The sequence below is a fragment of the Ictalurus punctatus genome, chromosome 12, assembly GCF_001660625.3.
Source record: "Ictalurus punctatus breed USDA103 chromosome 12, Coco_2.0, whole genome shotgun sequence".
Classification (NCBI taxonomy): Eukaryota; Metazoa; Chordata; class Actinopteri; order Siluriformes; family Ictaluridae; genus Ictalurus; species Ictalurus punctatus.
The window spans coordinates 29,826,781-29,851,210 of record NC_030427.2 but is presented as its reverse complement, the minus strand read 5'-3'; the positions used below and the strand labels follow the sequence as shown (position 1 = coordinate 29,851,210).

Sequence of the window (24,430 nt, the reverse complement as noted above, 5' to 3'; positions counted from 1 at the left end):
GTCAGGTGGTGCGTCCGAGTCATGTCGGAAAGATCGTATTTACCAGTCGAGCGCACACGAACACCGCCACAAGCTCGAAATTACGAGCGGGGGAAACTCGGGATTTCCTTTGAGTCGTGGGCGTGTCGGTAAGGAAACTCGGTGTAAGTTGACGGTAGTTTGTTGAAATCGAATGTTTACTCGTCCCAGAAGCTGATTTCAGTTATTATGGTTATTAGTAGAGATCGGACGATTGATCGGTTTTGCTGATTAATCAGCACCGATAACCGGTCGCTGGAACCGATGGTTCTTCCCGGTTGCGAGAGCGGCCGAGAAATGTCCGCTGTCATTATACAGGACGAGAGCGGCCTCTAGAGGCGAAATAACAAACCTCACTGACTAATTTTGTCGCGTTATTTGAAGTGTTTTGTGATTCGTTTTGGATGTCTCTGTTTTTATTTGTTATTTGAAGCGTTACTGTTTGGTTCAGTTTGGATGTGTATCTTTTATTTATCAATTAATTATTAATATTTATATATTTATTTCATTTTAAAAAGTACAGCACATTTTCATGGTACAGTCAGTACTGTTTATCGAGCATTACGTTTTCATTCAGTATCTGTTTTTAAAACCTTAATCGTTGTTTCGTAGGAGTACGCCTCTCTGCGTCTCAGCGGTGTTACGGAGATGACGGTCTCTGAATGCATTGTGTGTGTGTGTGTGTTTGCTTTGTAGTGCGGGACCTGCAGCAGGTCTACGACGTGTGGTTGACGACAGCCAATCAGAACAAGCGACTCGACGGCGCTTCGGCGTCCCAGTTCGGAGAGGAGAAGCAGATCACCATGCCGACAGACTTCGCAGAAGCTGCTGTGAGTTTGTGTGTGAAACCTTACGACTAGAGACGCTTTCACAGATTATTTATTTATTTATTTATTTATTTTTGATAAAGTCCAGGCGAGCAGAGTTACTGTGAGAAACGTCTTCAGTCGGCAATGTGGCTGCATTTTGGATCCCAGATAAATGTTTTTCCACGATGATTTATGATCGAAGTTCAAACGCTTTCAGTCTGCTTCAGCGTCTCCACCATCACGATCACGTGCTCTGTACGTGGCTGTAGGTGTTCATTTGTGTGTTTGTGTGTCAGGACGGTTTCCACTGCCGCCTGTGTGGGAAACACAGTAACAGCGAGCGTCAGTGGCAGCAGCACATCTCGTCCGAGAGGCACAAAGAGCGCGTGCTGAGCGGAGTGGGCGAGGAGGAGAGTCTCACCTGGATACACCGCTTCCCCGGACCCTACTTCTCCCTCTGCCCCAGGTACACGCCTAACGGTATAACAGGTTGTGACCTCACAGCTCCGGCGCCGCCAGTTCGATCCCCAGCTCGGGTTAGGGTCTGTGTGGGGTTCCTCCCACCTCCCCAAAAACATGGATTGATTACGCTAAATTGAGGAAGTGCGCGCGAGTGTGGTGCGAGTGCCATCCTATTGCAAGGCCCTCCAGTCCAGCATGTATTCGTGCCTCAGCGTTCCCAGGATCCACGACGAGTACTGAAAGTGAACGAGGGGTATGTTGGTAGGATGGAGACATGTCAATCAAGCACCTCGCATTAGAATATTAGGCCACGCCCATTGAGATTGAGACCGTTCTGAGATTGGTGAGATCTCTTGGTCTCGGAACTGTATTTCATCTCAGATGAATCTTCCATCAGGCTTGTTCGAGATCTCCGTGCTTTTTATTTTCATGAATTTTTTTGGTCATTGTATGTTAACCCGAGCGCTCAGAACGATTCGTTATGCAGCCGTTTATAATTCTACTCTTCCGATAACTTTAACCGAGGCTGTAGGAGAGCAGACGAGACGTGGGGACGCACACCGGATTTATCCGTGTAACCTGAGAACGGGTCTAACAAAGCAAACGGCCGACACGCCACGAGAGAAAGAGTTGCGATTAGGATCCGGTCGTGTGGCGTTTGAAAGGCTCTGTTGGCACACAGCATGGATTACGCACACAGATCGGGCCTAAAGTGCAGTTAATACCGTCAATCCTCCCTCGTCCCCGTCCAGCTAAACGACTAATCTGCAGACACCTGGTGGTTTTATGATAATTAGGTAAAAACAAACAAACAGCGTGCTCGTTTTCTGGAAGTACACGCGTTGGAGATCTTGCTAGCATCTACCCTGGCATTAAAGTAAATAAATATTTAGTCTTGTACTCTTCGGTGTGTAATAACACTGAAATAAGGTCAGAAGTCTGGGGACGGGACGACGTGGCCTCTTCATTTTAACGCGAGTGATGTGAACGTTTGACAGGTTGGAAAGCGGATGTGCCGAGGGCATGAGCTGCGACTACGCCCACAGCGAGGAGGAGCTCCAGGAGTGGCGCAAGAGGCGGGACTTCCTGCGCAGGAGGCTGGAGAGCGCGCGGGCTGAGATGCTCATCGCCCCCAACGACTACGACTTCGGGAAGTACAACTTCCTCCTGCTGGACTGAGAAGACCCACACGCACCCACACACACACGCACACACGCACACACACACACTTCTGCATTCATTCGAACCACCACACACTGAAGTGCCATGCATGTATTCTCTTTAATAGATTTTCATTCTTTGAATTTTATTATTATTTTTAAATAAACGTATATTCACATTTTCCTTCCAGCGCGCTCGCAGACGGTTCGTCGAGTCCCCAGTGCTGTCCCGCTATCGTTGGCAGATTTGTTTTGAACAGTCGAGTGCCTCTAGTGTCTACAATCCTTTCCTTTTAATCAGGACACACCCTCTCGTGTCCTTAAAGCCTCGTTTTAAACCGCACCCCAGCGGTACAGCACATCACGTCTATGCACTGCCCGGCTTACACCGCCAGCGCCGCGGTCAGGGACCAGCTCTGTCGTCCGTAACGTTCTGTACGACGTGCACTAACTAGCAGATAACCCTTAGAAAAATGCTCTCCTGCTCTTATTACAATGCAACAGGATTAGCAGATTAACAGAAACAACCACGATGATGATGATGATGAGTCTTATGATCATACTGGTATTTTTTGTTTTGTTTTGTTTACTGGCTGATCCTAAAGCTTCATTGAGCCTAAATCTTAATTCTCATTGTAAAAAAAAAAAAAAAAAAAAAAAAAACACACTCGCCGGTTATTTTCTCATTCTCCAGTGCCATAGATTTACATGTAATCTGAACTAAACCGTCCCATCATGCACCATCAGAACAGAAGGGGAGGAGCTTGTGGCACATAACAGTGAAAAACAACAACAACAACATGGCTGCCCGATCAGTTAGGTTTAAATAAACCAATAAACTTAATAAAACCCCAGGCGCCGTTCGGTTACTCGTTTCGGGCGGGATTAACCTGCTCGCGGGTCTCGGAGCGGAGTTCGGGATTTTAAGTGGAAAACTTAACGTTCACATAGTTCTAAAGCTTGAGCTTGGTTTCATCCGGAACTCGATAACGGAAAACCGAGTGAAGTGACGTCACCTGGGGCGTGACGTGTTCGGTCGTGAGTAAACAGCCCTAGGGCGGTGATAGGTAGCCTGGACTTTACTGGACCGATCCGTGTAGCTAGATTCATCAACTCTAAAGTCTGTGGAATTAGCTTTACACCACCGGAGCGCGTAGAAATATCTCGAACACGTTGTTTTAAATCAAATCGAACATTATTAAAGCCTGTTTCTAGATATTATTCAGTCCGAGTTGTTTTCTGATTGCTTGCATTTTGCTGCTTTTTTTTTTTTCCCCAAAAATTTGTGCTGCGACTTTCTGAAGTTTTTTTGTTGTGCTTTTTCTTTTTATGGAAAACTACTTGAAATTGCAATATTACATTTTTATGTTTTTTTCTGAAATGGTTTGGCGCGGTCTTTCGCAGCGGTGTCTGTTGGTAAACGAGACCGTTTAGCTGTACTCACGTTCGACGCATGTGAACCGAAGAGGGGCTTCGACGTCACGCGTTTTGTCTCGTCTCGTCTCATCCCGGATCTGCGGTGATGTGCGCATATTGCCGAGTTTGTTTGATTTTGCGACTCTGTGCCAATAAACCCACATAAAAAATCTATGTAACACACGTATATATTATTAGTGTGTTTGCGTGATGCGTGACAGGAAACATGAACGGGAAAAAACCCCACAGATTTTCTCAGGAAAAGAAAAACATCTGGCAACATTTCTGATCAATCTGGCGTGTGTGTGTGTGGTGTTCGTGCGAAGGGAATTCCAGGATGCCATATATTAGACACACAGCAGAGACGACGACGTGTCCTCGCTGATAAGATCATGAGGATAAGAGCCGTCTTCTCTAAACCCAAATAAACAGGAGGTCCTGTCTGCTGTGATGCGGTGCGCAGAAGGAGACGGATCCGGTCGTGCGTTTCCGTGCTCGCGTCGCGTCGTCCCTGACCTGTTTATTCTCAGAGCTGATTTTCAGCTCCAGCTTGGTTTGAGCAGAAGCAGGTGGTGTTCTCGCTCTTATCGGAGCAGAGCCAAATCCAGAAGAACCACGAAGCGCCCGAGTAATGCAGCAACACACACACTGTGGCCTGATTGAGAACGGAGCAGATTCCTCTCTTACCTGGAGCGTAGCCATATGTCGCTAGAGCTGCCGGGTTAGCATCGTCAAACACTCGCACGCTTCTCTGTAAAAACGTTGAATACTCCATTCTGATTGGTCGGAAGATTCATCTCCTAGAACAGCAGGTCTTTGAGGAGCTCGGCTGCGCGTTCTCGTACGTTCTCGTTTCTATAGTAACGGCCCACTCACACGGTGAACGTTCTACACGCGCCAACCGATTCAAATGACGTGGCGAAAAGACAAACTATAACAGTGAGCGGATAAAACTGCAACGTTCCGTTCTTTAATCAATTGAACGGTGTAATCGTCGACGAACTGCTCTCGGATAAGAGGAACGGGACACTTCGTAACGTTGTGGGTTATTTTGCTACACCACCACACCGTGACCACACAGTCTTTCATTCTTGACTAAATACAGACGTAGCTGCTGTTTTACGTATGTACTAGCTATTGCCTCTCGGTACTCTTTAGCTACAGGAGCGTCTGCGGAGAAATCGTGTGGGGGATAAAAATCCGTTGGGCTTTTTGGATTTGATGCGATTTGATTATTTGCTGAACTGATATTAAAGACCGTTCACTCTTGCGCTTTTTTTTTTCCAGATAGATATCAGGATTCCCACATGGTCTGGGACTGCGTTTATTTCTCGATCTCTTCCACACGGTGACCGGCGCGCGTTGTACGGTACGGTGTTGTTTAATCGTCATCGTTTTTGCTCACTCCTTCCTTCCTTCGCTTGGGCGTCGGCGTGCCTTCAGTAATGATCACAGTGCCTTTGAGATCAGTGTTCTCCTGATAGACCTCACCCGGTGTTCGGCGTTAACCAAACTGCGTCAACGAAATCCGTTCGACGAATTCGAGGTCACCCGTACGCCCTTTCTAAACGTCCGCTTCACGATCCTGTGGAAACGAGTCATTGTGCCGTTTTCTGCTGACGCGCAACTGTGATGTTTAAAGTGTTATCGTGTTTGTCCCAGCGCTTCACAGATAAGAAAACCGAGGCGCTCGTTGGTTCGAGTCTTATGTCCATTGCTTCATGAAGAGATTGAACGTTCAGTACACTTCAAGTTTCTCAGCAGTCTGTCTGTTCTCTGAGGGGAAACCCGTAAAAGCCGAGGAGGTCGACGTCCTCGTCTTTCGAAAACGTCCGACACGGCGGCTCGTTAGAGATTAAAGCGGGAATCGCAGTATGATGAGATTAAAAGAATTACCTGTTTACCTGAAGCGGTATTTGACTCGGAAGTGAAACTTCTGTTCATTCCTTAATGTTTTAAAGACAAGAACGATCGGATAAATGTGTCTGTTTCCTTTATAGAAATAATTACTCCGATCGAACAAGAAAGAATCGGTCTCGCAAGAGAAAACATCCTATACAGGCTCATCGCACCGCTGCCCTGCCGAGTTCTTGGTTCTGTTTGATCCGAAGGTGCAGCTTCAAATTGCAGGTCTATGTTAACACTCTCGTTCGAGCGCCTTCTCGTTTCTATAGTAACGACACGTTCAGAGAGACGTGTACGGTGGACGTTCCACCTAATCAGAGTTAATAATAAGTGACTGAAATGGTGATGTTTTCTGTGAGGTAACGTTTATCGGACGTTTTTTTTTAAGGAGTCTCCAGTGTCAGGTTTTTTTGTAACAGTATTAAGTAAAGGTTTCCATCGCGACAAGTTCGAGCTCACGTGTTTTTTCAGTCAAGTTTCTCAGTAAACGGGAACAGTCGACGGAATTCAGTTTGACATCGATACGGTATTTAATTGAATTCAGATACACCATGGTGACAAAAGCGTGGTCGTAACTTGATTACAAACAGGTGGAGCTGATAAAATGGCAGTTTAGTGCCGGTTAGAAGATTTCGTTTAAAATCACGTTTTGTCAAAGGGAAACGTTTTCGTTCGTCTTCATCACAGGAAGTGCTCACTGTCCATTGTCTGATGAAGCCTTTATCTGTCACGTATACATTTCTTCGTATATTCCAGCTTGTTAGGAGGTTTGGGCCAGAGCAGAGAGGGTCAAGGGCCCAACAGTGGCAGCTTGAACCCCTGACCTTCTGACCAGTAACCCAGAGCCTTAACCGCCACGCCACCACTACCCTGCTCTGAGTGATTATAACCATGTTGTAGTCTTTGGTGTGAAACCTCCACTATACTGAAACCTCCCACAGCACAGCCTTTGATGTGTCTACATTTCCTGTCTATGGCTTGAGGGTTTTTTTTTTTTCTTTTACAAATTCTCTTTATTTTTCTTAACATTGCCATTATTGTGAAACTGTGTATTTGGGTTTTATGTAAACCACCGCAAGCAATGGACCAAATAATATGCCAATAAATATTTTTATAAAAGAATGGACTGTCCTTGAAAGTATTTTTATTTATTTAGATTGATAGATAGATAGATAGATAGATAGATAGATAGATGGATAGATAGATAGATAGGAAGGTATGAATGGATGATATGATGATATGATAGATTGATAGGGAGATTAATGTAGTACAAAGTTAAACAAGTACAGAAACAGGATGTTTTAGACAAAAACGTCATCATCCTTTAATGAAGGAGTCTCCAGTGTCAAACGGATATAGGTAAGGAATAAAACATAATCGGTATCTACAGTAACTTCATCGCTCCACCATGCTGTTGATTATTTTTATAACAGCGTGACACTGAGGGTTTAATTCCTTAATACCTCATTAGAACTCGAATCAAAGTCACAACAGGCTACCTGTAATGTGTGGGGTAAAAAAATAAAGAAATGAAGAAAAATGGCTTAGGGATGTAATCTGCACAATGCTAAACAAGAAGCTATAAGCTTTCATCACTTGTTAGCCTAGCTACATTACCCTTATTTCATTAGTCAGCTATAATTTGATAACTTTTAATCACTTTGTGTAGCGTTGTCTTGTTGAATGAACTGTCTAAATGCTAAATATAGTATATACAAGAATCTAGAAATGCTGAGGAGAAGTACACTACAAAAGTAGGTTTTCCAGAGTTGTCCTTTACGGCCAATCATCAGCGCCGGCTACGAATAATTAATTACGCAGGGTACTGATGGGCGTGTACCTCCTGCGTTAATTTGAATATTCATGACGCAGCGAGAGTCGCTTCCTGTTTGAACCATAAAAGTGAGTATATTTTGGTTTAAAACAAAAACCGGTGTACTGAATTACTCGGTGAAAGGCTGGACTTAAAAAAAAAAGTCTAATTATATGGTAGATACTCATAAAGAGTGGTGTTAGTGAATATGAATATTAATGAGGTAGGCGGTGTCTCCTCGCTACGCAGTGACGGTGGACAATGTTTAGTATGTTCCGCTGCGTTGGTACTTCAGGCGGTTGGTTGTTTTTCTGACGCACAACCAGTTGAGTTCTAGTTTTGTGTTGAAATGTTTGCTCTCGGGGATCTGGGAGACATCGAGCAGGTTTATCGAACTTTCCTGCAGCACCGGAGTGATGAAGGGGGTAAGAAACTTTCTTTCTATATATCTATCTATCCATATCTATCTATCTATCCATATATATATATATATATATATATATATATATATATATATATATATATATATATACACACACACACACACACACATATGTATCCATATATATCTATCTATCCATATATATATATATATATATATATATATATATATATATATATATATATATATATATATATATATATATATACACACACACACACATATACCCACCACACACACACGCACACACACACACACACATACATACATATATATGTATTTATATGGTGATATTATAACTTGTATAAAGATATTTTCAGAAAGAACTTGCTTACTATAATAAGATCTGACCTGGGACATGGACATGAGGAAGAAGGAGAAATGATCCTAGTTTACTCTGAGACATCTGACTCTTGAGGAGTCTCACACACAATGGGGTCAAAAATATAATAATTAAAAAAATGCACAAAAATTACACTTAATTTTACAAACTTTCAAATTGAGTACAGTTTTGAAAGTATCTACTTAAATGTACTGAAATATTCAAACAAACAAACTCTGTAAGTACACGATAACTACAGTTATCTCGTATTAGAAGTCAGGAGTTTTTTTATTTATTTTTATTTTAAAATGGTCTCACATTGGTCAGTATGTGCGTAACTATTTGCACAGCGCCATGTAAACAATCAAAAAAAAATTAGGTCACAAATAGTCTTGGGGCTTGTGCTGCTGGGGTTTTAAAAATATATATTTTTACATGATATTTTTGTATTCGGAATTTGTATTTTTGTCTTCAAATATTCCAATTTGTTTTCTTTTTACAAGATTAGTTTCTTGTTTAAAATAAACCGATCCATGTCATGCAGTTATAGGAAAGTAATCAACAGGAAAGTGTGACGTTACCAATCAGAAGTTGATTGTTTTACAATAACAGCACGTCCTGAAGTGTTTTATTCCTCATAAACTAGCAGTAGTAGTGTTTGTTTATTAACAAGCAAAACATCACACTTTTTCTAAAAAAAAATTAAAAAATTGTTTTTAGTTACGTTTCATTTTTAATTTAGAGAGTCCGTCAAACGAGTTAGTTCGTGTTCTGTGCTGCGTTATAGTAGCTATAAAAGCACTCGTCTCCTCTCCAGCCTCTCTGTTATATTCTCTCGTTAATGACTTAATAAGAAAATAAAAATGAGAAACCGAGAAACTGTAACGCGTAAACTCCGGACTGTTACGCTGACACTGGAGACTCCTTCCGTGAATGTTCCAGAAACGTGTCCTTACAGAAAACGTGTCAACAGACACACGTACGTTTCTCAGATTTGTTTACGTGGAACATTCACAGTCAGAATCCCGAATTCCACAGAGATACGGTGTGAATAAAGGTCACCCGAACAGAGACTCACCGACTCGATTGGTAGCAAATGATTAATGTCTCATAAAATGTTATCTTGAACTGTAAATGGATCTTAAAACCCTTAAAGATTTTATGTCAAACTATAAAATGAGGGTTTTCCTTTCAGAAGAGTGGCGCGAGAACCATTAACCGTCTAAAGAACTTTTGAGGAACACTTTTGTGCACTTAGAATGTACTTTTAAATAAAATTGAGTAATTGAGTACCGCTACAAACATTTTCAATTATACTCAATGACACTTGAATATATATATATATTTATATATACAGTGAGGGAAAAAAGTATTTGATCCCCTGCTGATTTTGTACGTTTGCCCACTGACAAAGAAATGATCCGTCTATAATTTTAATGGTAGATTTATTTGAACAGTGAGAGACAGAATAACAACAAAAAATCCAGAAAAACGCATGTCAAAAATGTTATAAATTGATTTGCATTTTAATGAGGGAAAAAAGTATTTGACCCCTCTGCAAAACATGACTTAGTACTTGGTGGAAAAACCCTTGTTGGCAATCACAGAGGTCAGACGTTTCTTGTAGTTGGCCAACAGGTTTGCACACATCTCAGGAGGGATTTTGTCCCACTCCTCTTTGCAGATCTTCTCCAAGTCATTAAGGTTTCGAGGCTGACGTTTGGCAACTCGAACCTTCAGCTCCCTCCACAGATTTTCTATGGGATTAAGGTCTGGAGACTGGCTAGGCCACTCCAGGACCTTAATGTGCTTCTTCTTGAGCCACTCCTTTGTTGCCTTGGCCGTGTGTTTTGGGTCATTGTCATGCTGGAATACCCATCCGCGACCCATTTTCAATGCCCTGGCTGAGGGAAGGAGGTTCTCACCCAAGATTTGACGGTACATGGCCCCGTCCATCGTCCCTTTGATGTGGTGAAGTTGTCCTGTCCCCTTAGTAGAAAAACACCCCCAAAGCATAATGTTTCCACCTCCATGTTTGACGGTGGGGATGGTGTTCTTGGGGTCATAGGCAGCATTCCTCCTCCTCCAAACACGCGAGTTGAGTTGATGCCAAAGAGCTCCATTTTGGTCTCATCTGACCACAACACTTAAACCCAGTTGTCCTCTGAACCATGCAGATGTTCATTGGCAAACTTCAGACGGGCATGTATATGTGCTTTCTTGAGCAGCGGACCTTGCGCGCGCTGCAGGATTTCAGTCCTTCACAGCGTAGTGTGTTACCAATTGTTTTCTTGGTGACTATGGTCCCAGCTGCCTTGAGATCATTGACAAGATCCTCCCGTGTAGTTCTGGGCTGATTCCTCACTGTTCTCATGATCACTGCAACTCCACGAGGTGAGATCTTGCATGGAGCCCCAGGCCGAGGGAGATTGACAGTTCTTTTGTGCTTCTTCCATTTGCGAATAATCGCACCAACTGTTGTCCCCTTCTCACCAAGCTGCTTGGCAATGGTCTTGTAGCCCATTCCAGACTCGTGTAGGTCTACAATCTTGTCCCTGACATCCTTGGAGAGCTCTTTGGTCTTGGCCATGGTGGAGAGTTTGGAATCTGATCAAATACTTCTTTCCCTCACTGTATATATATATATATATATATATATATATATATATATATATATATATATATATATATATATATATATATATATATATAAAAGTAGTTATTTCCAGTAAGTACGTCCCACCTCTGCTTGCACAGTTGTGTGTAAACATGTTAAAAGGACAAGTGGTTGTTTCCCGAAAGGAAATGTAAGAAAATTGGTTATATTATTATAGTCATTATGCGTGTCATTGGCTGAGAAGTGCTAAAAGCAGAACCGGTAGAACCGGACTTCCCTCGGCCCAGTCAGAAAGTTGACACACCGCCTGTTCAGGTTCAGCAGGCATCAGAAGTGTGAAAGTGCAGCGCGTCAGGATCGGATCATTCTCCTCCCGTCTGCTCATGAACATTTGACTCCTAACATCTCTACTAGGCTTTAATGTTTCATATGGATGATCATAAGCATGCCTTTCAGAGATTTCGGCCACTACGTCAACACGCGAGTCACTTAAATGGGTAGTGAAGCGCTAAAACAGCAATCACGTCCAAACTGCACATCATTCACTAGAGCTTCGGAGGATTTTCCATTATTATACCCGTGTCTGAAAGCATAGTTGAGCATACCCTGTGCACTCTGTGGGACGGAGTCCAAATCTCGTTCCCCAAAAGAAATAAAATACCCATAATACACTTACAGGTTACACTTACATACACGTTTTTTTTTGTTTTGTTTTTTTTAGAAGATTCCCTAACTAACAGTATTTACAGCGTTAATCGACATGACCAAACATTGAACTTGTGCATTAATGCGTTAATGGTAAGTCATTAATTCTTATGGATTGTATCCAGAGTCTGCAACTTGAGTCCAAAAGTTACCTCAGTATTTATGTTGAGGAACGTGTATACGCTTATGTGTATTCAGAGTCAGGTTACACAGCTGCTGAAGTCGATTTTTGTGATACCTGTAGTTCATGCCTCCAAGGTTGCCAGATTATTCATTTTTTGAGTAGAAACGTCCAAGACGTCTAGACCGCCACCTTTAATCTTGCGTTTAAGCCTGAAAAAAGTAGTCGAAATATCAATAAATAATAATGAACTAACTTTATTAACTAGTGTTTTATTCTAGCAAAATGTAAAATAAGTCCACAATGGCTAGTATAAAATAATGACTTACGGTGGATAATTGATCAAAGTGAGGCTGATGGGTGGGTGCCGATATTTACACAGACATGTGGCCTGAGTACAATCTCAGATGGAGTGTGTTTTGGCATGTAGATCAGGTAACATGGTGAGAGTATGTAACTTACACTGACCTGAATTTCAATGAGAAAATGGAGAACATGATTGAGCTTTGTGAGAATGGGAGAAAAATTCAATGTTTACTTCCTGGTTTTCTTTGTTGACTAAATTGCCTTGGCCACACCCACAATGAATGTTAGTACCCGTGTCCACCTTTTCTTTGTAATTAGTCATGTTATGTCGTGTTAGTGGTAGTATTTACAGTCCCCTCCGAAAATATCGGAACAGCAAGGTCAGCTCTTTTGTTTTCGCTACACACTGAAGATATTTGGGTTTGAGATCAAAAGATGAACATGAGACGATTAGTCTGAATTTCAGCTTTCATTTCCTCATATTTTACATCTAGACGTATTAAACAGCTCCGAACATGGCACCTTTTGTTTGAACCCACTCGTTTTTCAAAAATATTGGAACACGTGACTGGCAGGTGTTTCTTGCTGCCCAGGCGTGCCATGTTAAACTGATTGTTTAAAGAATGAACAGCTCTGAATGTCTGCTCTTGGTTTGAGCCCTGGGTCTCGCTTGGGAAGACTGCATTTGTTGTTTAAAAAGGACAAACCAACACGACGACCAGAGAGCTGTCTATGGGAGAAAAGCAAGCCATTTTGAAGCTGAGAAAAGAGGGGAAATCGGTCAGAGCCATTGCACAAGCACTGGGCGTAGCAAAAACAAAAGAATCGGCCTTGCCTTTCCAGTGCTTTCAAAGGGCACAGTATATCCTGTGTTCATCTCAAGTGTTGCAAATGTGGGGTGGTGATAGCTCAGTGGGTCATGAGTTCAATCCCAGCACCACTAATCTGCCACGGCTGGGCTCTTGTGCAAGGCCCTTAACCCTCAACTGCTCAGTTGTATAAATTAGATAAATTGCTCTGGATAAGGGCGTCTGCCAAATGCCATAAATGTAAATCTCAAACAAAAAGTTCATATTAGTGACACACCCTCCATCAGGAAGATTCCTCTATAGTTGCATCAGTGTTGTTTAGAAATAAAACGAAGATATGATACAGTGGGGGCTTTAAAGTCAGTGTCATCCCCGGACAACTGGACCTTTTTTTGGTAACATTCTGCACAGTTCAGAGAAGAAGGGCTAGACCAAAGTGAATTCTGTAAAACGGTGGTGTGCACGTGCGGTTGTGATTATAGCAGAAAGAGAGGGCAGGTGCCTCAGCAGTTATGTGTAGACCTGCTACTCATTACTGCTGTGTGTGGACACGTGAAGGCTCATGCACTGAATCTTTCCCGCTGTACAGTTAACAGTGACTGCATGTTTTGAAGCACAGTGTAGACAAGGAGGGATGCAAGAGAAAACGCTGTTCCTGCTCACACAGCAGTAAAGAAAGCCCTGTGTCTGTGTGCTCATTCACATATCTGCGGGAATGCACGTGCAGTGTGACCATGTGAGCGTGCATAAGTTGATGCTTGCTACTGGAGGGTGTGTATGTATGTAAGCGTTTGCTCATTCACATATCTGCTTGAATGCGTATGCAGTGTGAGCGTGCATACGTTTATGCTTGCTACTGGAGTGTGTGTGTGTGTGTTTTTGCTTGCTACTGGAGTGTGTGTGTGTGTGTGTGTGTGTGTGTGTGTGAGTGAGTGAGTGTTGGAACGTGGAACAGAAATCATATAACAATGTATTGCACTGCGGTGACAGTGATGCAGCAGACGCACGTTCAAGTCCACGCGCTCGATGCATGACGTCAACCTTCGGTCACGTGATCCCACGAGACTCGCGCGGCACGTGTTTGTGAAACGAGAGGTGCTCAAACAAACACACACACACACACACAAAACCCCCCACACATTTCAAAACAAACTAACGAGTTCGGTATGAATAATAATAATATATATATTACTCTTTTCCTCACATAATTAATTAAACGGTTCCCTGACAGGGCGCGTGCTAAGCTGAGAGGCGACGCGCCCGCGCTTTTTCACTCCTGTGCTCAAAGAAGCTCGCGCGCTGCCTTTACGCTGACCAATAGGCGTGCGAGAACTCATTATTATTCATAAGTTATTGGACCAATAGGCGTTTGACTTGCTTTAACAGCGCGCACGTATTATGAATATGTGAAAAGATGTAAATTTCACGCCGCGGCGAAAGAGCTAGCCAACCAGCGCGCTGTTCTATCGTATTGTTTTGTTTTGTTCCAGCCTCAACGTTTCGAGCAGGGGCTTTAAGGGTAATACAGTACACCACCTTTCCCCGTCGTCGTCTTAATTGTTTTCCGTATTTTCCTCACAATATCGCCTGCGGTGTTGAGTTATGCCCGGACAGACGACGGTTACTCTCTCCGTTGCTCCTAGCAACAGCAGCCCGCAAAAGCCTTTGCCTTTAGTTTTGAAGAAGATAATGGAGATCCTACCGCCTAACATACTCGACGACGGGGATGATGGTGAGGGTTGTTTATTTATTATTTATTTATGTATCGAAATGCAGGTCTGTGAATGAACTGTGGAGTGTCCAGTAGCAGGCTACAGGCTAGTCATATAGCATGTGGTCTCAGAAGATAAACAGAGAAGTGAAGAAGCCTGTTAGTGTTTATGATCCATGGGTTTGATCCATGCGTTAACCCTCAAACAACTTCAATATACTAGATAAGGGACAAGCTGGGAAAAGGTGTTAGAAACAACCAGAGAGAGCGAGAGAGCACTTCTTTCCATAAAATAACCCCAACAATAAAATGTTCTCCAGTTTTGCTTTCGTTTTAAACAGGCAACCTTACAGTAAAATATACTCCATCTAGCATGTTCCCCCCCTCCTCTCCCTCATAAAACCCACCAAGATTTGAACTTAAACGCTGTTTTCCCCATTCCTCGAGCTCTGTATCTGTACACGTGCACCGTGTGTGTTGTGTTAAACTTCCTTCGGTCTGTAGAAATATTACATTATACATGGGGCAAGAAATAAACTCCATGTATCACATTACATGCAGTGCTTTGAACATTGTTCCCAGGGTTGCCAGGTCTCTCTCAACTACATCTAATAATAATAATAATAATAATAATACAAATGAATAATGCACCCGAAGCATGGGGAACAGGTCGACTGTGGTGCGCACACATTTCTGATTGAGTGTGTCTGCGGCGTCGCCGTTCATTAATAAATAATTAACACTGTAATAGTTGGCGAATCGCTGTGATGTAAGGGGGACAACACACTCTGGACCGCGCTCTCGTATACCAAAATATTCAGCACGGTGTAATTCCTTATTCATCATCCACTTTTTCCCTCTCCCAGTTTCTTCCAAGTTTGCCTGGTGTTACGATGGTACATCAGGGGGAAAAAAACACATCGAATGGACGGTCTCGAGTCTCGTTGGTCCGTCCGAACACACTCTCGGAAGATGACGGTGTCGCTAGCCTGCCTACGCCAAAAAAAAAGAAAGAAGCATTTTGAGTGGAATCGCTGTAATATCGGTACAGTTTCTACCACAGACGGTGTAGTCTGCACCTTCACTTCACCTTCACCTACACTTTCCCTTTGTTTGACGTTGCGTCTGCTTGTGGACCGTGATTATGTTTACTTTTTAAAAAAAATTAGCTTTAAAACGAGATTGTGGATTTTAAATTAGCCCCAGATAAAACATCGCAATCCATGGACGTGCTTTTAGCACCTTGTTCCAAACCGAGCGAATTTGGGGGGGTGATCCATGAACAGTCACTGCATTCAATAATGTCCTTGTATTATTTAGTCTGTATGTAATAATAATAATAATAATGGCGTCCATGTTGTTCAGGACGCTGTAATGGCGCGGTGTAGTGCACTACCCGTCCGGCAGGACGTACGGCTCCACAGACTCGTCGAATCTGTACTGAAGCTGATGTTCTTGTTAACCGACATGCTGCTGTTTCATGTTCAGTGCATTATGGGTGAAATTCACAATCGGTCGGCCAGCGAGACGACACTGTACGCACCTCTGAAAATAACAGTCACGATATCTTTTCAGAATTATAGTCAGTGTATATTAAATATTCAAATGTCAAACCTACTTAATCTTTCAAAATAAATAAATAAAAGACTAGTCTCTCTTTAATGCACCATGAGGAACATGAATCCAGTGTGAAGAGTGATGTTTGGGACACAGTGGATGTTTAGATACCTTTCAGTGTTGCTTTTGTACTAGGTGTTTTAGGTTTTTCCCAGGAATACAGGAGTAAGTAGACGTTTCTTTTGCATTTTGGTAAGGAGTCTTCAGTGTCAGCGCTTTGTAACAAACGGAGGAATCAGAGGAAAAGCTGCAACTTTGACAACGTCGTATTGACTTCAAGAGAAAGCTGGTGAGAGATCCAACGGTTCTAGCCGTTTTAACTCGAACGACCTCGCGTCGTAGACGTTCCACAGCATTAAGTGTAACTATTAACGGATATAAAGTACGAGGTATCGGTTGTTTATTCATGAAAAAAAATTGCAATTCTTTGTAAGTTGCATGTGGTATAAGAGGAATAAAACGCTATAAAACAACACGCTGTTACGGAGTGGTCAGAGTAACTCCGCTTCATCACACGTCCTTGTAGCTGATGGTTTTCCTGTAACGGTGCATCCCCGAGTGTGTTATTCTTTACGTAGTACGCTATTGTGTGAATTTTGTAAAAAAAATAAATAAATCATAAAAGGAGTAGTTTTAATTATTATAAGCCTAGTCATTGTGGGACTTCCTCGCTCTGTGTCCATGGCAGAGATAGAGAAGGAGAAGCTGAGCTCCATCGGAGACGGGGAGTCTTGCGGAGATGGAGGCGGTGGAGGATCCGGGGGCGCGGGCGGAGTTTCGGCCTCGCTCACTCCCACGATTTGGGACAAGACCATCCCGTACGACGGCGAGAACTTCCACCTGGAGTACATGGACCTGGACGAGTTCCTGCTGGAGAATCAAATTCCTGCAGCTCTGGAGGAGGAGCTGCACAAGAGCCTGGAGCAGGAGGCCCAAGGTTCCCCCGCAGTCCCGGAAGTCTCGGCGGCCGTCCCACAGGTGCCTGGGGAAACAGAAAAAGCTGCAGAAGTGCAGAAGATAAAAGGGGAGGACGAGAGTGAAATAGCTGAGGCGCAGGTGATGGAGAATGCCACAGGTGAACACACACACACACACACACAAAAGAGAACTCAAGACTTATTTCACAAAGTTAAACCCCTTTTTATACACAGTGATGTCCAGGACGGGATAATTAAACTGGTTTTATAATAATAATTCAAATGGTTCTCCCCCTCCAGAGCCCGAAGATAAGCCAGAGCGCGCCACTCCGTCTCCAGTCAACCCAGAGGAGATCGAGGTGAGTGTGAATTTCCAGCCAGACCCAGCGGACCTGGTGCTGTCCAGCATTCCGGGAGGAGAGCTGTTCAACCCGCGCAAACACCGCTTCAGCGAGGACGAGCTCAAACCGCAGCCCATGATCAAGAAGGCCAAGAAGGTGTTCATTCCCGAAGATGCCAAGGTCAGACTCTGCCTGTTTCCTGCTGTTTCTTTCCCAACTTCCTAAACACGTCCTGAGCACGGATGTACATGCCATTCAGCGTCACGACGCACGCTTTAAAATGGAAAATGACCGCTCTGGACGTTACTAACCGGTTTATTAAGGCTAGCACCGAGCTCCGAAACGTACAGCGAATGCCTTGCTTTTCTCCCGTAGACAGCTCTCTGGTCTTCATGTTGGTTTGTCCTTTATTAACAACAAATGCGGTCTCCACGGGCCAAACCTAGGACTAGTAGACATTCAGAGCTGTCGATTCTTTAAACAGTCAGTTTAACAGGACACGCCCCGGCAGCAAGAAACACCTGCCGGTCACATGTTTCCGTATTTTTGATCACTTGGAAAAAAAACTGGGTGGGTTCAAACAAAAGGTGCCATGTTTGAAGTTGCTTAACACGCCTACATGTAAACACGAGGAAACGAAAGCTGAAATTCCGCTCTGTCGTCTCATGCTCGTCTTTTGATCCCAAACCCGAATGTCTTTGACGTGTATCAAAAACAATAGAGCCGGCCTTGCCGTTCCAATACTTTAGGAAAGGGCCGTACACCATTTCAGCTCCCGATTCCCTGATTTATCATCTTAACGCACGTCTCGGCAGGACAGTTAGAGATCTGTTGTACTACGAACGTCTGTTTTAACTTCTGGTTTGCTCTCGCTTTGGAGCTGTAGGAGAATACCACCAAAGTTCTTTCTAGATAATAATCGGCGTGTGTGTGTGTGTGTGTGTTCTCTTGACTTCTACGCCCCACTTTCCTCAGTTTTGGATTTCAGCTAGTTTTTGGACCATATTTGGATGGTGATGTGGAACTGTTTACGCTGAGCATCAGACAGATGGCGGTTGTTGTGTTTGGCTCTCGTTCCCTGGAGAACGACGTGAGCTGTTTTTCAGCTTCCCGGTGGTCCTAGATTTTCCGGACGGTCAGGACAGAGTCGAGGTCGAAAGTCGTCCGTATCCGTGTTTATTCACGGAGCAAAAATCGGGCTCTGTTTTCAGTCGAGGCTCGCACTCGTACAAACCCGACGCTGACGTGAACCTGACTCGTAAATGAAACAACACGCCCGGAGGTCGTTCCTGCTCACTGCGGCATCTCTCTTCCGGATGTTTTCCGTGTCTCTCGTAGCGTGCGAGAGAGACAGAGAAATTTCACGCCTCTCTTTTCAGCTGCGTAACCCCTCATCCGTGTATTTTTATATATAAATATATATATTTTTTCCCCTTCAGGACGAAAGGTACTGGTCGAGGAGGAAGAAGAACAACCTGGCGGCGAAGCGTTCGCGGGACGCGCGGCGTGTAAAGGAGAACCAGATCGCCGTGCGCGCCAATTTCCTGGAGCGGGAAAACGCGGCACTGCGTCAGGAAGTGGCCGAGCTCAGGAAGACCTGCAGCCGCTGCAAGAAGATCATGGCTCTCTACGAGGCCAAGTACGGCCCTCTGTAAGGACAGACACACGGCAGGGTCATCAACAACCGTCACGATCAACTATCCGTCAAATATTCACACAGGGATCATGGGTAAATTCAGCAGAAGTGTAAGTGGAAGTGTACGCTTGTAGACCGTAAGGTGAGGAAGTATCGAATAGAAAAGAGCTTACACTGGAATTGTTCCGGATATTTTTCTCACTATGAATTACACAGGTGAAGGATCTTTACAGGATCACCCCGGGGTACTTCTCATTTCTCTTTATTAAAGGGATACACACACAAAAACATCAGTTATAATATTATTACATGCTTTAATAATGTACAACATCCTACTCATCACCTGACGTCTCATAAGATCAGAAACTTATACTTTTATTAGATCATACTTATATCATTTATTGTTTGTTTGTTTGTTTGTTTGTTTTATCGGAGGGGGGTCGGTGGAGCATTTATACCACAGGTTACAGCACGCTTATAACAGAAATGAAATGAATGGAGATTTTAGATCATAAACAATACTGAAGTTCTTTTCAAGCGGTGTTTTTTTTTTTTTTGGAAAGAAGCGTAACCGACGGTTACAGCGTCGGGTTTTCATCTTGCTAATGAAGAGTTACGCCCCGTAGAAGAACAGCACTGTGCTCTTCCTGACCATTTCACGCCGGTCACAAATAAAACAAACGGAACGACGGGAATTACGTCCTGATTGTAAAAAAAATCCAAAATAAATCGAAATAATTTCACATCATTCGCCTTTTAGACGCGCTTTTCGCCTAGAATTCCCAGAAATGTATCCGTGGCGTTTTCTAGAGCGATTTCTTGAGGAATTTCCCCGAGATGAAGGCGTTCACACCGATGCCGGACTCTTATCACCTGCTTTTCGGAAATATTTCACCCCGAGTCGTCCGTTTAATTAAAGATTTATTCGTAAATAAAATGTTAGTTTTCTAATGAAAAGAAACGGAATTCTATTTTTGCTAGATGAGGTTTCACGCGTTTAATCACACACCTGCAGATCAAAAGCTTTTTAACGATCACGGTAAAGGGTTCAGTCGAGTGTCCACAAACTTTTGACCGGTAGTGTGTGTGTATATTTATACAGGGCGTCCCTACAGTCTCCATGCACGGGGGACAGGAACACTTTTTTAGCAGAATGTCTTCCAAAATATTTCATACTTGGTTTATATTATATTATATATATATATATATATATATATATATTTCCAGACGGCCTTTGAGAGAAGAAGAACGTATTGGAATCAATCACGGCTGGATTAGGAGGCTGGGTGAGACGACACCGTGCGTGTGTTCCTGCAGTGAAATGCGAGAGCAGTCATGTACAGGATGGTTTTTTTTGTTTTGTTTTTTCTGTAAATAAAGTTCCGTTTTGCTGAAAAGTGTCGATGTGGCCGATATCCGGAGACCGTCGGGACACCCTGTATATACTCGTGACGTGAACCCAAACCGTAATAGCTTTCGACTCGGATCATTCCTAGAACGAGGAACCGCTTGAAGCGAATGAGAAGTACGAACCCTCAGTTGAAATACGGAACTGAACACCTAACCGGAGATTCTCCGTCGCCGTGTTGTGTCAGAGATCCGGTTTCATTTCCGTCTCGTTCGTGAGAAACCGGTTACGATTGCGAACGCGAGGACGAACTACACGCCCTGTCCCACTTTCTCCTCTGGAGTGAAGCTCGCACTCCAGCATGACCCGAGTGTGGCGAGTGAGGAGCAGATTGATTTATTTATTCGCTCTCCCAGCGAGAGAGAGAGAGTGTGTGTGTGTGTGTGTACCTGCAACTTCTTCCCTTTTTGTCCCGATCATGTGATTGTGTGGTTTTGGCTCTGTAAGAAAAGAATAAGCAGCGTGCTTGTGGTTTTTTATTATTATTATTATTATTATTATTATTTGAATAATACAGTAATAATCAGTTAGTTTTCTGTTTTGAAGCACTGCTATCATTTCTCCACACACACACACACGGGCAGCTTCACAGGCAGCAGCACATTATCAGAGTAAGGCAGGGACTGTTATTCTCAGCGACGAGCGCAATCTTTATACGACGCCACCTTTTCCGCTCACTCCGCATATTTACTGCTAAACAGAAACGAGGAAGACGCCGGACTTATTTTTAAGAGACGTTTTCGGATGAAATCTTCGTAAATACGCCAGTCCTTCGAAAATCCTCTTCTTCCATTTACCTTTACTAAGTGGAGCCCCTTTCGCCGTAGTGATGAGTGACCCTTAAGCGATGCCTACTGTTCCGCGTCTCGTGCGTCAGTGACGTGTACACCATATCTGATCAAAAAAAAGATCCTATGATCTATATTTAAAATAAAATTAAAAAGATAGATGATATGTAATGACGAATATAATGGAGTTGTTGTTCAGGGATTTTTAATCAAACTGTGATCAGTGGACTTTTGTCCCCCCCCCCAAAAAAAAAAACCCCCAGGCAATACAGTGTGATTCATGTTTACTTCCAGGCTACGAGTTAGGAAGAATTCCGCTTTTTAAACAGGGGATAAATAGATTCTCCAACAGGGGGCGTTGTGTGGATGCACTGACCACTCAGGACAGGACAAGATAGGAGAGAGAAAGCACGTTGTGTGTGTGTGTGTGTGTGTGTGTGTGAGAGAGTGAGAGAGAGAGAGAGAGAGAGAGAGTGAGCGATATCACGTGAGTCTATGAAAAAAGATCACGGATTAGGTCAAATCAAGTCTTTTGTCTTGTGAGGCTGGATCCCAGGCGGTTTTCTACTCGCTGTATACAGCGTGTGCGCTCGAAGGTGTGGAGCGATGCATCCCGATCAATCCCTTCAGGATTTTGCGATCGCGGGTAATGAACACGAGGTCAAGCAAACGGCGCAATATTCGGAGCTTGCAGCCGAAACCGCAGGTTTAGCAACAAACGTTTAGCAACAAACGTCACCGTGAAAGGCCGTTTCGCCAATTCAGATCGTTTTCAGAAAAGAACAAACTACGGAAAACTACTTGAATTGGCGGAATCGCAGTTTCACTGAACTGTCTTGCGCGACCTTTCACAGTGGTGTTTGTTGGTAAACGAGACCTTTTAGCCGTACGCATGTTCAACGCACGTGAATCGAAGAGGGCTGTGACTGAACGCACGTCGTGACGACGTCACACGAGGAGTCTCGGCCTAAATCGTCTGAAAATCTGCGGTAATTTTGAAAAATCGCAAGCTCCTGCGAATGTCGTGGAGTTTCCTTGATTCTGCGTTCCTTTCTGCGCTCGCAGAATCCTGAAGGGACCGATACATGGAGCACTGCACACATGGCCAAAAGTTTGTGGACACCTGACCATCACACCCATATGTGGTTCTTGCTAAAGTTTGAAGCACAGATTTGTACAGAACGTCTGTGTGCTGTAGCGTTACGGTTTCCCTTCACTGGAACTAAGAGACCCAAACACTGTTCCAGCGTGACGATGCACCTGTACACAAAGCCAGCTCCATGAAGACGTGGTGCGTGAAGGTTGGAAGAAGGTGGAAGATCTGGAGTGTCCTGCACAGAGCCCTGACCTCAACCCCACTGAACACCTTTGGGATGAACTGGAACTGGAGCCTTCTCGACATCCCAACATCAGCACCTGACCTCATCCTCACTAACGCTCTTGTAGCGGAATGATCACAAATCCCCACAGCCACGCCCCAAAATCCCCACAGCCACGCCCCAAAATCTAGTGGAAAGCCTTCCCAGAAGAGAGTGGAGCGCGTTATAACCGTAAAGACGGAATCAATCTGGAACGGGACGTTTGATAAAGAACGTATGGGTCTGATGGTCAGATGTCCACAAACTTTTGTCCATGTAGTGTATCTAATGAGTGTTAATTTAGAATTCAGCTTGTAAAAGTGCACTACCAAGATGGAGAAGAACATCCTGGACATTCCCTGTAGTGCACTTGATGTCCAACAGGAAGTGATCTGGCACTAGAGTTGTATGTGGTGTGTGTATATAATATATATATATATAAATAAATATAATATAACACAGACTAAAGGATTATCTCTAATCTTATCAAATTTGCAATGTGATTGCATTATTTATTTATTTATCAACGATCTTTTATAACGATCTTCAAAAGAAGGTTAGAAATAACAGAAGAACGATGACGGGCTTCCACTTCTCAATCTTAACGACTGATACGGGATATTTCATCTGGTTTACACCGGACAAGATGTATGCTTATTCCGTCTCGTACCTTAAAAGAGTAGCACACTACGGTGTTTTTGTTGTTGTCGTTGTTGTTTTTTGGTAAACAGGGTCGTTTAAGGCAGCGTGCACGTTACATGGTTTTATCCTTGTATGTGATTTGAAACACTTCCCACCCAACAAAGCCCGAGATATTTTCCATGCGAGCGAGTTTACGAGAGAGCGAGGGAACCCGTCGGGGTGTAAGAAAGGGACGATCATCACAGATCCGCGACGTTTGGCGAAGGCCACGTCGTGATCTCTGGTAGACACGGAGGATAGACCGGTGGGAAATTCCCACATACGAGCGAGTGAGGACCGTGCAACCGTGTCTGTTCATTTTGATGCTCTTGACTCTCGATATCGATAGCGTCCACTCAATATCACTACAATCACGGGTGACATTAAAAAAAAAAAATTATATATATACCCACATAACACAAACGCTGTGTTCTTCGTGTTCCTTTGATGTGTAACGACGTGCTAATGAAATCCTCTTTTTAAAAATGGTTGTGTTTTTCTTTCTTCCAACTGTTTCTCCTTTCCTGTGTTCTACAGTACTGAGATCTACTTTATATTCATCGGTACGTAGACGCAACAGTGTGGGGAAAAAAGAATAGTTTAGTTTTGTGGTCAAGTTTTAGGTTTTAAACGTGTGGCGACGAATCTCTTCCACTAAACCCTGTGACATGTAGCACTAATGCGTCGTTTCACCCAAATACAATCTTTTTTTTTATTTTTTAAAGAAAGAATTCTTTTGCTCTTTTGTTGTAGTGTCATGTAACGATTTTAGATTTTATGTGTTTGTAGTAAAAAAAAAAGTGTTGCATAACGTCAGACGTTGTCCTGTACAATAAAGTGGACTTTGCATTCATTGACCTTGCTTTGTGATTGGCCGTTCTTGATGACATCACACTCAGAGGGCGTGGGGATATGTGATCTGCAACTCTCAATATAAGAAGGACAAAGTTCATACACATGCACAGAGGGTCATTAATTTAAAAAAAAATGAATTGGAATTATTTGCAAATTTCTGTAGTGTAAGAGGAGTAAAACATTTTGGGACGTGACATCATAAAGTAATCCATT

The 24,430-nt window shown here is 43.4% G+C and overlaps 2 protein-coding genes across 5 annotated transcripts in view; both read left to right on the top strand.

The window, feature by feature from the left end:
- The window catches only part of zc3h7ba (zinc finger CCCH-type containing 7Ba), a 23,461-nt gene extending 16,569 nt beyond the window's left edge, over nt 1-6,892 (top strand). For all 3 annotated transcript variants that reach the window (XM_017481593.3, XM_017481591.3, XM_047158882.2), the window contains 3 exons: nt 715-848; nt 1,124-1,293; nt 2,288-6,892. In XM_017481593.3, the coding sequence (XP_017337082.1) occupies nt 715-848; nt 1,124-1,293; nt 2,288-2,468 (485 nt within the window). In that variant the 3' untranslated portion in view covers nt 2,469-6,892. The remainder of the gene's footprint in view (nt 1-714; nt 849-1,123; nt 1,294-2,287) is intronic.
- Nucleotides 6,893-7,847: 955 nt separating this feature from the next.
- On the top strand, nt 7,848-24,219 carry tefb (TEF transcription factor, PAR bZIP family member b). Of its 2 annotated transcripts, none has more exons than XM_017481636.3 (4): nt 7,848-8,008; nt 16,922-17,308; nt 17,451-17,671; nt 18,931-24,219. In XM_017481636.3, exons 1-4 carry the CDS (start codon nt 7,933-7,935, stop codon nt 19,144-19,146), a joined length of 900 nt encoding a protein of 299 aa, XP_017337125.1. In that variant the 5' UTR covers nt 7,848-7,932; the 3' UTR covers nt 19,147-24,219. The 2 variants fall into 2 exon arrangements, with proteins under 2 accessions (XP_017337125.1, XP_017337124.1); XM_017481635.3 differs by lacking the exon at nt 7,848-8,008 and adding an exon at nt 14,336-14,637.
- Nucleotides 24,220-24,430: the final 211 nt, after the last annotated feature.